Source organism: Larus michahellis, chromosome 11, assembly GCF_964199755.1.
Source record: "Larus michahellis chromosome 11, bLarMic1.1, whole genome shotgun sequence".
NCBI lineage: Eukaryota > Metazoa > Chordata > Aves > Charadriiformes > Laridae > Larus > Larus michahellis.
Window position 1 is genome coordinate 11,713,879 of NC_133906.1, and position 14,469 is coordinate 11,728,347.

At 43.8% G+C, this 14,469-nt stretch overlaps 1 protein-coding gene across 1 annotated transcript; it reads left to right on the top strand.

The window, feature by feature from the left end:
* Positions 1-4,229: 4,229 nt before the first annotated feature.
* Positions 4,230-13,486, top strand: CDC23 (cell division cycle 23). The gene is made up of 16 exons (XM_074604081.1): positions 4,230-4,451; positions 4,530-4,602; positions 5,331-5,468; positions 5,731-5,773; positions 6,135-6,240; positions 6,337-6,469; positions 7,732-7,909; positions 8,003-8,100; positions 8,334-8,415; positions 8,990-9,143; positions 9,317-9,436; positions 9,780-9,855; positions 10,177-10,238; positions 11,082-11,160; positions 11,258-11,377; positions 12,241-13,486. Exons 1-16 carry the CDS (start codon positions 4,342-4,344, stop codon positions 12,409-12,411), a joined length of 1,743 nt encoding a protein of 580 aa, XP_074460182.1. The 5' UTR covers positions 4,230-4,341; the 3' UTR covers positions 12,412-13,486.
* The last annotated feature ends 983 nt before the right edge of the window (positions 13,487-14,469 follow it).

Here is a 14,469-nt window from a genome sequence, read left to right on the forward strand (position 1 = left end):
CGTACACATAAAGTGCAGACAGAAATACAACTCTTGTTTCTGGAAGTAAGGGCACTATTAGAAAGAAGAAATACAAAGGATGTTAGTAAGAAAAGCTAGTGTCCATGGGATTAGAAGTTTGACAAGAATCCCCCTAAACAAATAAAAGTAATTCCACACTCAGGAGCTCAAAAAATGCATCAGAGTTGATACAAATTTCTGGGTAACCTTTTTCACTTCTGACAGGCAATCTCCTGTCTTTTGAAACTATCCACAGTTTGTGAGAATTTATTCTTCAGTCTTCATGTAAATCAAGTATAAATGATTTCCTTCACATCTTAGGGTCACATGGTTTCCAAGCTCTAACCTTAATGATGTCCTGGCAAAACGTACAACAAGCAAAAGCATTAACTGTGCTAAACAGAGACAACAACCAACAGTAGAAAAGAAATTCTTAGAACATCAAACTTCTCAGTGTAAAATTATACAAGAACCTGTACTCATAGCTGATTTTTAAACAAGCTGAAAAACACAGTTTGATAGCATCATAATAGAGAAGTTGAATTCAGATAATGCAGAAGTCTGGCTTTTCTCCAACTGTCAACAGATGAAATTCCCTGTATTGGCAAGACACTTAATGTGGCAAAGGCCACTTACATTGGATTTCACTGAGCATCAGCTGTACATTTGGAGATTTTAACTTTAGAAAAAAAATAATCCTTTTAAAGTAACTATCTACACAACCACTTGTATAATGGACATAATCCCCTCCCGACACTGACCTTCACTGGTTTTGTGACCACATTTCTGTGAGGGACTGGACCCAGTCTCAGCCAGGTACCTGTGCAATGCGACACTGAATTAGCTCCTGCTCTTCCAACAGCACCCAATGAGCACAGCTAAGTTAATCTGCGTCTCCCTAAAATATTATTAGTTTTCATGCCCAGAGGATTTAATTAGTCCCCTGCTCTAAAAGCCAGTCCTGGGTGTCACTTAAAAGACGCATCTATTACACAATGGAATGACAGGAAGAATTATGGGTTCTCATTATGAAGCAAGTCTTGAGCAATTGAATTATTGAACTCTAGCCATCACTAAGCACCCCTTCATCCTTTTCTTGCTGCTTCAAGCAAGAGCCCGAAGCGCCACCTTCTGCTGAATAGCTGGAACCACAGATAACAACTTCAGCAGCTGGGGAACTCCTGCAGCGATCGCTATACACACACGCAACCCCATCTGGTTGGGTACCAAAAAATAAACACGTTTTCCGACCAAACAGCTCAGTATGTCATACCTGAAGAGCAATCCTATGAACAGCTAGGGCATAGCTGCCCACGTGGCACATATCGGGAACCTGACATAAAGGATGTTTTGCCCAGGTTTCAGCAAGCATCCAAGTAAGTGGCACTTTGTGCATTTTTGCAGAAGGTTCCATTCTCACAGAGCACCTCCAGCATATTGTCACGGTTTCCAGCCAGGAAAACAGCATGCAATACTCAGTGGGCCCAAAACTGAAGATAATTTTGATAAAATTACTTCACAGATCTCACACACACACACAAAATAATAAAATAAAATAAAAAAAATCACTCATTGGATTCTTGTAAAAACTTAACACCCTTAAATTAAAGCAAGGTAATTATCAAACAAATAACAAATACAAAATTTAGGAGTACAGAACAGCCCACTAACAGCTGCCCCCCAGATATGGAAAACACAAAAGAGGCTGTAAGGACAACAAAAATTCATCTTCAGGAAAAAAAATTCCGAGTCTCTTTTCAACCATGTTTTGGGGCAGGGCAAGGAGAGAGGGAATGAGAAACACGTTGGGCATTTTGTGTTCGCTAGACTCATCTTTGTAGTAACACGAATAACAAATGAGTTTTTATTTGCATCTTGGATATACAGGCTGGCAGAGTAATAGAAGTATTTTCTGTCAAAGCTACAACCGAATTCTCACCATATTTGGCTAAAATTAAGAGATGTAAAAGACATGTAATATTAAAATCAGACTTCAAACAATGGACTAATTTGCTTTGTCTATTTGAAAGACCAAGACTATAAATAACCCATCGTTTCCCACTTAATCAATAAACTGGGCTATTCCTATTCCTGTCAACCTTTGTAGAACAACCTGTACATTGCTGTACAGGCACTTTAGAGAAGCTTCCCAGTGCGTTGAGTTCTCGGAAGGAGTTTGGGGGATTTCCCCATAATGATGCATTTTAGGCACTTCCTTGCTGACATGCAAGTGCTGGAGGTGACCTCATTTAAGCCCCACTTTATTGTGATCCCTTCCTGTCCTATCATCCCACGCACCCTGCTCAGTGGTCCCACCACATCACCCCATGTGCTTTGCTCGTCTTGATAACCTTGACTTCAGCAAAGGCTGCTCCAGAACAAATGGTTCCAGATCAACATAGTCACAACCTAGCAATTGCCATAGCAACCACCAGCTAAGAGCCAGTGGTAGCCTTAGAATCTAAACTGCATTCAGAAATAGTGACATTCAGTGGCTCACAAAAAAAAAAAATATAATTACATCTTTCATTATGATAATAATGAATCAAGTATGGTGACATCACGCTAATCAATTACAGCCCTTTCATTATCAGGTGAACTTGCAGCCAATTCAAACACTAGGTCCTCCGATTCAAGTCACTTCTGTAATAAAAGAAGTGATTATGAAGGACACTTCCATGATAGGGAGAATATACTGCCCTTACCATCAGAGAAAAGCAGAAGTCTAACCTGCAAATGACATACAAAATTTTTCACAGTATTCTTTCTTGATTTCTCTTTTAAAAGAGAGAGAGGGTTAAAGCTGACATTCTGATACTGAAATAAGCACAAAAGCTCATTATTACCTTTCTGGAAAAGCTTAAGAAGTTATGAAGCAACTTTTGGTTTTTTTGTGCATCCCAAAACAAGTGCTTACATTTCTGTAGTGTTAAAACCAAACACCATAAAACAGATGCAGAGTTAAATTACATTCTAGTGTACTTCAAGTGAAGTTCCCAGAACATCACAGAAAAAATGCAACAGTAAAATAAGCAGAGGCTGGAATGAAGAAAAAAAAATACCGGGTTGAAAGAACAGGCTTGAAAGACCAGTATTGTAATGTTTTTAAATGATGATTTTTAGCACAGGAAGTAGCAGTATGTAAGTGAAAATTTTCTTGTGATAAGAAGTTAGGCAGTGTTATCAATACAAAGGCAAATTGAAATACCCCATTGAGAAACAATCAGATGGCCTTGAAGACTAGAACCTGAGGGCAAGGTAGCATGGACGCTATTTCTGCTGTCACCTCGGAACTACTCAGCTAGAAACAAGAAAGAATGACATCACTTGATCTCAGAATGATTATGATCCTTCAGTGTTACTGGGCCCATGTCCCCAGCTTTCGTCCAACAGCAGGCACTGCCAGTGTAAGCTCAAACCAGCTAAATTTTGATTACATAAAGGAGAGGGAAAATAAATGAAACACTAAACTAGCAGTAAATATGATTTTCAGTTGCTGCTAACTGGGGGAAAGCCCTCTAAAAGGCGTCCTTGTGGTACTAAACCTTTCTCACATTTCTCTGAAAGGCCTTCCTTCGAGATTTCCCTAGTCTTTGTTTCTCCTCACTCTGTGGCCTCAAAAAACATTAGTAGACATCTGTTAAAGAGAATTATCCACCTTAGTGGAAAGGTGCAAAGCCCAAACAGTTACCAGCATTCAGACAGCATGCAAAAAGCAGGTGCAAACCACCATAGAATGAAAAAAGGCAAAGCTCAGAAAAGGGGGAGGGGAGGCCGGCACGAGACACACAGTCCCGCACCTCAGGAAGCGAAGGCGCATTTAGAACCCTAAATTTAGCCTTTCCCAAAGCACCCTGTTTTGTTGCAGTTCCCCCCACCCCCCCGCTCCCGAAGGGGACGCTCCCCGGCGCGGGGGGAGCAGCGGCACCGGCAGCGGCCGCTCGGCGGGCTGGGCCGCGGGCCCGCTCTCCGCTCTTGAGTCCGCAGCACACTCGTGCGGCGCGGCCCGCGCGGCCCGGCAGGACAAGCAGGCCTCAGCCCCGGGGCAGGCCGCGCCCTGCGCTGCGGGCGGCACGAGGCGGCGGCGGCGGCGGCGGCGGGACCGGGCGGCCCGTGCGTGACCAGGCGGAGGCGCCCCCCGAGCCGAGCCCCGGAGTCGCGTCCGGGGCGGGCGCTGCGCGCGCATCGCCGGAGAACCGGCCAATCAGACGCCGCGCCTGCTGCGCGCCTCCTTTGATTGGGAGCTCGCGGCCGGAGCCCGCCCAAGGAGAAGGCCGCGTCTAGGGGCGGGGGGCGCGCAGTGTGCGGGGCCGCCATTGGCCGGGTGGTGGGGCCGGCGGCATGGCGGCGGCGGGGAGCGGTGACTTCTCGGACCTGCGGGAGATCAAGAAGCAGCTGCTGAGCGTGGCGGAGCGGAGCCGCGAGCGCGGGCTGCAGCACAGCGGGAAGTGGTGAGCGCTGCGGGGGGCCCTGCCCTACCCGGCGGGCGCTCACCCCCCATCGCTGCTGACGGGCCTCTCTCCCTGCAGGGCCTCCGAACTGGCCTTCGCCCTAGACCCGCTGCCGCTGAGCGAGCTGCCGCCTCCCCCGGCGCTCACCGAGGTACGGCCGGGGGGCGGCCTGGGCGCGGCGTGGGGCGGGCTGGGCCGCAGCTGTTCCGCCGGTGCGGGGGGGGCTCGGAGGGGCAGCGCGGCGGGTCTTGCTGCGGGGCGGCCTTTAGTCCTGGCTGCAACCACTGAGCAAAGAACATGATCGCGATCGTCTTAAAATCAGGCGTAGGAGGCTTCTCTGGGCGCCGATCGCCCCATAACGCTGCGAAGTTCCCTTCCGTTCCGTGCTTAAAGGGGCAGACGGAGCTTCCCCAGATCAAATCATTCCATTTCACAGGTCGCTGTGCCCTAAAGCAGACGCTCTATAAGCAAAATTTGAAATCATGCTCATTCATCTTTACAAAGGCCAAAATTATCTTGTGCCGTTAAACTTGTGCTCCTTAGGACGCAAGAGAAACAAGTTATATTTCCATCCTCCCCTCCATAGGTGTACGGTAGGACTTGTCGGTATATGCCTGTTTTCTGGAATCTCGCTGTTTATTTTAAATGTTTCCGACTAGTCAGGACTCATTATTTGAGAACTAGGAATGCATTGCCCAAACTGCAACATCACACGAGGGAATGGAGAGCCTTTTCTGATTGTACTCAAACCATCTTTGAGGATGAATAGATTATGTTTTTAGCTTTTGGAACAATTTCATTGCTATGTTTCTAACTAGGTGATTTTCCTAAAGCATGTCAGACCTTCTGAGGTACCAAAACTCTTCTGTGTCCCGGCAGGAGGATGCTCGTGATCTGGATGCCTACACGTTAGCCAAGTCGTACTTCGATCTAAAGGAATATGACAGGGCTGCCTATTTCCTGCGGGGCTGCAAGAGTCAGAAGGCTTACTTCTTGTATATGTACTCCAGATACCTGGTAAGGTAGAAGGCGAAGTCACTTTTCACCACTGAACCCCTCTGCTTCTTGCCCCTCCCTGGCATATCTTATTTTTTGACTATTTTGTTCCAAATGACTACCTAGAAGTCCAAATTATATGTCTGTGGGGAAAGGAGATAGGGGTGTTCTTTTTAGTAATGTGATGTGTGTGAAAACTCACTTTGCATGCTGCTGGTAGCATTGCAGCAAACATAAGGAATATGCTGCTGTAACGTAATCTTGGTTTTCCTGTTTTCCACAGTCGGGAGAAAAGAAGAAGGATGATGAGACAGTGGATAGTTTGGGTAAGTCTCTGGTGTCTCTGGTGTCACTACACAAGACAGTGTAATGAAACTTCCAGTAATGCTTCTTCATGTAAATCATCTTGGGTTTATGGCTTCCCCCTCAGTTTTTGAGTAGTAGCATGCTGTAACATGATTTCTTTCATTCTCTCTCAATTCATTGGCCTAATACAGGTTACAGGTTTTCATCTATTAGTTCTTCTGTTAAAGCAGATAATCAGACTAAGTGATTTTCTTTCAAAAAGAGGAAAATAATCACAGGCTGGTAAGCCTTCAGGTCATGTCAGTGATGATTCTGAACGTTGCAGTTGCTGTGGTAAGACTCTTGAGTGAAAGCTAGCTGTATGACTTTCTCTTTGTGCAGGACCTCTGGAAAAAGGACAGGTGAAAAATGAAGCTCTACGAGAACTGAGAGTTGAGCTCAGCAAGAAACACAAGGCACGGGAACTGGATGGATTTGGCCTTTATCTGTAAGTGTCTGCATATATTTCTAATATATTAATCTGTATTTGTGTGGATATGCAGAGCTTTATGTTTCTGATGACCTTGCTAACTTTTCTTTACAGATATGGTGTCGTGCTGCGGAAGCTGGACCTGGTGAAAGAAGCAATAGATGTGTTCGTTGAAGCTGCTCATGTCTTACCTTTGCACTGGGGAGCCTGGCTGGAACTTTGCAACTTGATTACGGATAAAGAGATGGTAAAACTTGGGAGATATCAAAATGTGGTAACAAATTCCAGATTCAGTAACCAGTGGTTCAGTTGCCACAAGACGGACGTCACCCACTGCTTTATTCTGTGAGATTCTATCAGGCAAGGCAATCCAAGATTGTAAATTATGTTATTAAAGCCTCTTTTTCTTCAATTGCTTGCCATGCTGTAGCTTGAGAATCTTTATACAGGCAGGGCTAATTTTTTATTATTCACCCACAAAGTGCTTTAAGAAATGTCTAATTCACATATTCTGAAGTAGCTGTCAGCAGAGTTATTGCCTTGTCACGTGAAGGAGGTCCTCCTAAAATACTTCTCTTTTTTTTTCTTTTTTTTTCTTTTTTTTTTTTTCCCCCCTTAATCTGGTTCTAGTTCCACAGTTACTGAGCACTTTTGGTGGCCTGAAATGATATGGAGTCACTGCTTTTAAAACCAAAACACTAATGTAGGTGTTCCCTCTGTCAAATACAAAGCTGTACATATGAGGTCAACTGTATCAAGGAACTGAACGTAGACATAAACCAAAATGGATCGTTTTCCTTTACGCATGAGATTTTATGAGACCACTCCTGGAATTCTTCAGTCAACGCTGGCTGGTGGAATATTTAAAAAAGTAGAGGTGGCACAGAAGAGAGCCTTACTGATTTGTGGAAAAAGGGAAATGTATTTTTGATGAGATATTTGGAGTCTGTTCACTTAGCTCATCAAAAATAGCGATATGATATTGATGTTCAAACATAGGAAGAAAGTACAGTCTTTTGAAGGACTTCTGAATTTAATGGAGGAATAAGGCCAGTGGCTGAAGGAGAAGCCAGGTGCTGTCAGGTCTGAAGACAATAACGTCTTTGCCAATTGACCAAATTGGCTTCATTTCTTCTGCAATTTCGGCAGTTGTTTCAGTGGCCAGTCTGGCCCAAACCACAACAACTGGGAGTGACTAAATAGATCTATGCGGTCCGTATTGTACTGCTGTTTAGACAGGATGTCTTAGTGTGCCTTTCCCATTTCAATATTCTCAGCTTACAGGCATTATTTAGTCTCTCCTGTGGAAGAACTTCATATTAATTCTTGGTCCTAATACTGCTCTTTTGTAGCTGGTGTTATGGTTTAAGAAAGCGATTGCAGGAAAGCCTCCTACCTCAAGACCATCCACTAAATCATGGGAGGGAAGATAATGGATTCTTTGCCACAGGTGGCTCTTAGAATACTACTGATTGTCATCTCTTCCTCCTCTTCTTTGGTTCTTGCCAGTTGAAGTTCCTGTCCTTGCCAGATACATGGATGAAAGAGTTCTTTCTTGCACACATTTATACAGAGCTGCAGCTGATAGAGGAGGCTCTGCAGAAGTATCAGAGTCTCATTGATGCAGGATTTTCCAAAAGCACTTACATCATCTCTCAGATTGCAGTTGCCTACCATAATATCCGAGGTCAGTGACACTTACTAACTAGTAGGAATGAGCCTCTTAATGTAAACTTGGCATTTATGGTTCTTGTTCTCCCATCTGCTATTCTTTCTTCAGATATTGACAAAGCTTTATCCATCTTCAATGAGCTAAGGAAACAAGATCCTTACAGGATAGAAAACATGGACACTTTCTCAAACTTGCTATATGTAAGGGTAAGCACTCTTTCTGTTGCTCGTCCATAATGATGGTATTTATCAGAGGTATGTTAAACCCTGGCAAAGCAGCTGGTGCTGTCTGGCCTCTCTGAAGATAGGCTTTCATCGTCCACTTTCTGCTTTGCAACTCCATGAAATAGATGCAATGTATGCATTGCTAACCGCCTCAGCTTTCTTTGAAACTGTAAGGTTCTCCTTTTCTCATCACTTTCGTTTCTTTGTTTCACTAGAGCATGAAGCCTGAGTTGAGCTACCTGGCTCACAATCTCTGTGAGATAGACAAGTATCGTGTTGAGACCTGCTGTGTAATTGGTGAGAGCCAGCTCTTTTACATGTTCTTATTGTGCTGTCTGCAGGCTGTGTGAGGAAATCTTGGAAACAGTTGTGAAAATGATCAGCCAGCAAGGCTACCAAAACCACTTGGTGAATGTAGATTCAGGCAGCCTGAAAAGCAGACCAAATGCCAGAGTACCCTTTTCCCTCATATCTCTCTGAAGGAGCTGCTGTAATACTATTGGTGCAGAAAGGAGTTGAAGAAACCATTATGAAGGCCCATGTAGCTGAGAATCCCTTTATAGTCTTGAAACTCCAATGGAAATAATTGCTTGTCAGAATCTGGAAATTAATTTGTTAGACATTACATAAGTTTTAAGGCTAAGGGGATGGGATCTTAATTGATTGGTACAACTGGAAAGGGATTGACCAGAACAGTGGAGAACAGACTGCTGTTAGGTCTCTAGAGGTTTGAATCAGATCTGCCTTTAATAGACTCTTTATGATTTAAGTTAGGAGCTAGTAGATGATGCCTCTTCCATCTGTTTTCTACTTCTCTGCTGTTTTTTTATTTATTTATTTATTTATTTAAATATTGTGACTTTTGCTTTAGGGAATTATTATAGCTTGCGTTCCCAGCATGAAAAAGCAGCACTCTATTTCCAGAGGGCCTTGAAATTGAATCCTCGTTATCTGGGAGCCTGGACACTCATGGGACATGAGTATATGGAAATGAAGAACACATCTGCAGCTATCCAGGCTTACAGGTATCACTCATGTACTGCAGAAAATGGTGTTTGAGTCATAAGGATGAGGGATAAGGATATCGTGCATAAGGATTAAAGTAGTATCTTCTATTTTTTGTTAGTCTTTTGCTGAACTCAGTCTTGATTTTGACCCTGACTGCTTTCTGACTAGTTCTTCTCCTTTTCTTTGACAGACATGCAATAGAGGTGAACAAAAGGGACTACAGAGCATGGTATGGCTTGGGGCAAACCTATGAAATCCTCAAAATGCCATTTTACTGTCTCTATTACTACCGACGGGCCCACCAGCTCAGGTAGAGTTGAGAATGGAGTCATGTTTCTTGGTGTTTACTCTGATGCAGCTGGTACTAGCTAAGGCATTCACATGCAGGAACTAAGGGAGAGGAACATCAATGCTATGTGTTTTGTGCAGTCTCACGATTCCAAATCCTTTTAGTTGTATTGGTTAACTGTTAAAAGGCTTTGTCAGTTAAATGCTGAGGAATGCCGGTCAGGAGTATCAGTGATGTTTCATGTAAGAGAGGATGACTGGCACTGCCAGATGTAGATTTTTTTATTCCACACCCCCCCTCCCCCCTGCCGCCTGAGATCAGCTGGTTGTCCATTAAACTACATTTAGGAATTGCTCTTTTACAGACCAAATGATTCTCGTATGCTGGTTGCTCTAGGAGAATGCTATGAGAAACTCAATCAGTTGGTGGAAGCTAAAAAGGTAAGTGAGAACTGATGTGTGGAGTAAGACATTAGATGTCTCCCAGGACACTTGGTGGAGTCACAGCAAAATTGTGTACCCGGTGCTACCAGAAATGCACCTGGTGTGTTGTTAGAAGCTTATTGAAACCATTTCTGTGGCAGTTACAATTAGGGAGGTTCTGCAGTGTAACCAGAGCAGCTGATAAATAAGAGCCGTCTACAGACATTACGTGCCCCTTTGCTGGAAAGCCATGTTGTTTTCTGTTTCTAACTTGCTTGCATGAGTCATGAGCTGGAGTCGTTTTTGTGGTGTGCTTGACTGACTTTCCTTCCTTGACAGTGCTATTGGAGAGCTTATGCTGTGGGAGATGTGGAGAAGATGGCACTGGTGAAACTAGCAAAGTGAGTATGTGTTACCACTGAACGGCCAATACTGTGTTAAATGTGGAATTGTTGTTAGGTAGCATTACTTCTGGAGCTGTGTAATAACTGATATCTTTAGGTCTGTAGTGACTGCAAATTCTGGTGTCGGGCTTTAGCTTTAAGTTTCCCTTAGGATAACTAGAGGGAATCGTAGCATAATGTGGGTTGCAAGGGACCTCTGAATCCTGAGGTGATTTGAGCAGGCAGCGCTAGCAATTGTATTTGTTGTACTGAAACTTAAAGCAATCCATGATGGTAGATGATGTACAAAATTGTAGATTGACTGATTATTTTTTTTTTTTTTATTATTTTACTTTAACTTCCCCAGTATATGGTTGCGACATTGGGAAAGGGTCTAATGTGAAATAAACTCTGACATCAACACTAATTTTTGGTGGGGATAAAGTAATATAAAGTGGAAAAAGTGAAAGGGAAGGAAAAAGGCAAGTGAAAGGTGAAGCTGCTGTACAAAAACTGTTGGGACGTAGCAGGGAAAAAAGGAGGACTGGAGGAAACAGCCAGTAAATAAGATGGCAAAGGTCTATTAGAAGCTTTAAAATGTAACAGAATAAGCACAAGTCCCTGTTTTGGTTGTCACTGCTAGTAGCTAGTATCTGACTTGCTCCCTTCCTGGTAATGTACCTGTTCTCACGCCGAATCATTTCTTTCCATGAGGGGCAGTACACGGTGCATGTCTTACTAATTCTGAAGGAAGAGACCTGGCTTTAGTCCAGGTCAGGTTGAGTAGGTACTTTTTCACAGACCAAGAAGGTCTTCGACAGTGTGGTCTTGTTCCAGTGACCCGTTTTTCTCCTTTTCTAGGCTGCACGAACAGCTGAATGAATCTGAACAGGCAGCTCAGTGCTATATCAAATACATCCAGGATATCTATTCCTGCGGGGTAAGACAATATCTTGGAAATAAAAGGAGAAGTAAACATGGTGTAGAACTGCCTTGGAAGGCGCTCAAAGATGATGGTTTTTACCCCCTCACTGTAGGAGCTGGTGGAGCATGTGGAGGTCAGCACTGCCTTCCGCTACCTGGCCCAATACTACTTCAAGTGTAAGCTCTGGGATGAAGCCTCAGCATGTGCTCAGAAGTGCTGTGCGTTCAATGATGTGAGTAGTTATGCAATCTGCAGTGTTTCTTTCTTAGGGGATCTCTGACTTGATCTTGGCTCCCCTCCGAATAGAAGGAATCCTTTGTAGAAGGAATGAGGGCTGTCTGCCATGCAGGTCACATCCTGAGTGGTGGTGGTGTATACCTGATCACTAATGCTGCTTGTGATTGACTGAAATCATGGAATATAAATGGTAAAATTTAACCATGTCACATTGGTGTTCTCTAAATTAAAGAATATGAGGCTCCATATGGCAGTTTTGAGACTGCTGCAAATCTTGGTGGAGAGGAGGTGGTTAAATGGTCACAGATTCCCACACACTGTGTAGTGATGGTATGCACATAACTTCTTTTTTTCCTCATCCTCTGCATGTAGACAGTGCAGAGGATATAATAGTACCTGGGTTTTGTATGTGAGTCCATATTCTGAGATGTTCTGTATCTGTAAGTGGGCAATTACAGATTTTTAACTTCATCCTGGAGGCAGGCACTAGCCACCAGTGCAGGGTGTTGGGCCTATCCTTAAATCTGTCTGGAACTCTGGAGAACCTGAATTCAGCTTATTTGAAGCTTCTCCAGTCTATTTTTTGCTGGAATATTTAGACAGCTTCAGTGGTTAATTAGTAACACTGTGTGAAATACCCAAGTAACATGCAAATCAGGTGAGTAAAAGGAGGAAAGACTTTTAAAAAAAAAAAAGTGACAGACCTTAACATTTTTAAGTAGCAAAAGAAACAAGGATGGTTTTATAGCTTGCAGCCTTACAGAATGATAAACTACTGTAACTTTTATACTGCTTACATACTGAATTTGACCCAGAAACCACCCATCCATTGTTTTGTTTTTTACAAATTGTTTTCAGACTAGAGAAGAAGGAAAGGCCCTGCTGCGGCAGATCTTACAGCTTCGCAACCAAGGAGAAACCTCATCCACGGATATTGCTGCTCCCTTTTTCCTCCCTGCATCATTGTCAGCCAACAACACTCCCACACGTCGCGTCTCCCCACTCAATCTGTCTTCTGTAACACCATGAACAATGCTGATACTTCTAACCTCCACATTGAATGGGACATTGCAGATGGGGCTTGCAACCACTTATTTCTTCCAGTGAAATTTTCACATGCATTGTTGCCTTCACATGAAGGGTCAGAGTTATTAGAGCCCACAGCTGAAGACAGATGTGCCCCAGCAGGCCAAGGCGCAGCCTATGTGAAAGTGCCTACACTGAGACGTGAGAACCTGCTGTACTTCTCACCAAGTCATTCCAGTCAGAGGGCAGATGTGTTCCAATATACAGGACTACTCCTAACTGAGGGATGGGGAAGAGCTTGTCTGCTTGATTTAAAATATAGTTGAAGTTTGATTCTGCCTTGTTACCTCTGGTCTTCACTGAACTTCTTTGGATGACCTCTTAGTGGTATCATTGCTGTCTACATTGGAAACTGTTACCTGCCTGGCTACTTAAAGACTTTTGCTTATCTTGAACTACACAGAAGATGTTCCACAAAAGCAGTAGATAGAGGCACTTATATCTAAGTGCCATGTCTATGTTGAAGGACTGAGAAGTGTCAGAAGAATTCCAAGTAGCCACAGGTGGCAGCTGTTTGCCATTCTGTCTGTGGATCTGACAGATACTTTGGCTTTCAGTAGAAAATCAGGCAGTGGGATAGCACAATTAAAAAACTAATGGTTAAGTTATTGTCCTTGGGCTTCTTTGTGGTGCAGCTTTCATGTGTGCTGTAGCAAATGAAATTGGATGAACTGTGATGGATCATTTTGTTAAGGACTGCCACATCTCGTGGACAGCGTGGTGCAGGGGATTCCTCCCCTGCAGTCCTGCTGCTTGTCTGTGTTCACACATCCAGCCAACAGTAAGGCTAAGTGTGAATTTCAAAGATGCACGCATATGCCCACGTACTGCAGACACAACCAGAAATTAACAGGTTAACGTAAAGAAGAGGACAGTGCCCTTAGATGCACTTGCTTAAAACAGAAACCATAGAAGTGTCCTGATCCTGTTACTATTGCTTAAAGTTTGCTAGAGGAACATATGTACATGCTTTCAGTGACTTAACTCAAGTACATACTCACATTCTCTGGTCTCTCCAGTTTCTGCCCATGACTTTGAGTCTCTTTGATATCCATGTCTGGACCTTGGGTATCTTGTTCACTCTCAACCCTGGACCTAGGCTATCTACAGATTTTGGGTTTTTACCGTTTGCTGGCTAGGCCCAGTTAGGGGTGCTATTGGAACATACGCGTATGTACACAAACACAGTAAGGAGCACAATGATAAAGAAAACAGCCAGCAGTAGCGTTTGTTTAATAAAACTAGAACACACCATGGTGATGAGTGGTAGGTCTCATCCAGACAAAGGTTCCTGACCAGCCGCCCTACTTGCATTCAGTTGATAGCTGCTCTGCCTGCCCCAACATGTCAACACTCTCATTCCTGCCCGTTTTCCCATGCTTGTTCCTCTGGGACCCATCTTCACCCCCCCCCTTCGGGGGTCTGCGGTCATTCCCCTAGACATCCTATGATACGTTTTATGTGGTCCCACAATCCCCTTCAGGCATCCTAAAATAAATTTGCCCTGGCCTGTGAGAACCTTCCTGATAACCAGCCACAGTGCTATTGGTTACAAAGCTCTTGGTTGAATCTCCAGAGTTTGGGTGGTTCCTGTAATGGCCTATCAACCTGTGTCTTAGAGCGCTAGTGTTGGTTTTCTGCTGTTGGGCTTTATGTATCCGCATTCATTGTCTTGTCTTTTACATTGAGTAGCTGTTACCCAGATATCAAACATGAGTTTGTTCACAACTTCACAGAGATAATGAAGAATAGAGGTTAACAACATTGCTGACTCGAATTTTCTTGTTCATTGACACGTACTGCCCTTCAGACAGAGACAGTGTTATGTTTGGGCTTCATCTCCCTGGGAGGAATGTGATTTTGTTTGTTTCGAGCAATGACTTGTGAAGAACAACCAACAGTTTGGGATATTGGTTTGACCTGTGACCTCAGACAACTTCAGTCTTGGTGCTATTCAGTTACAAATGGTAACCTTAGTACAACCTGGAGGTCTTTTAAAAA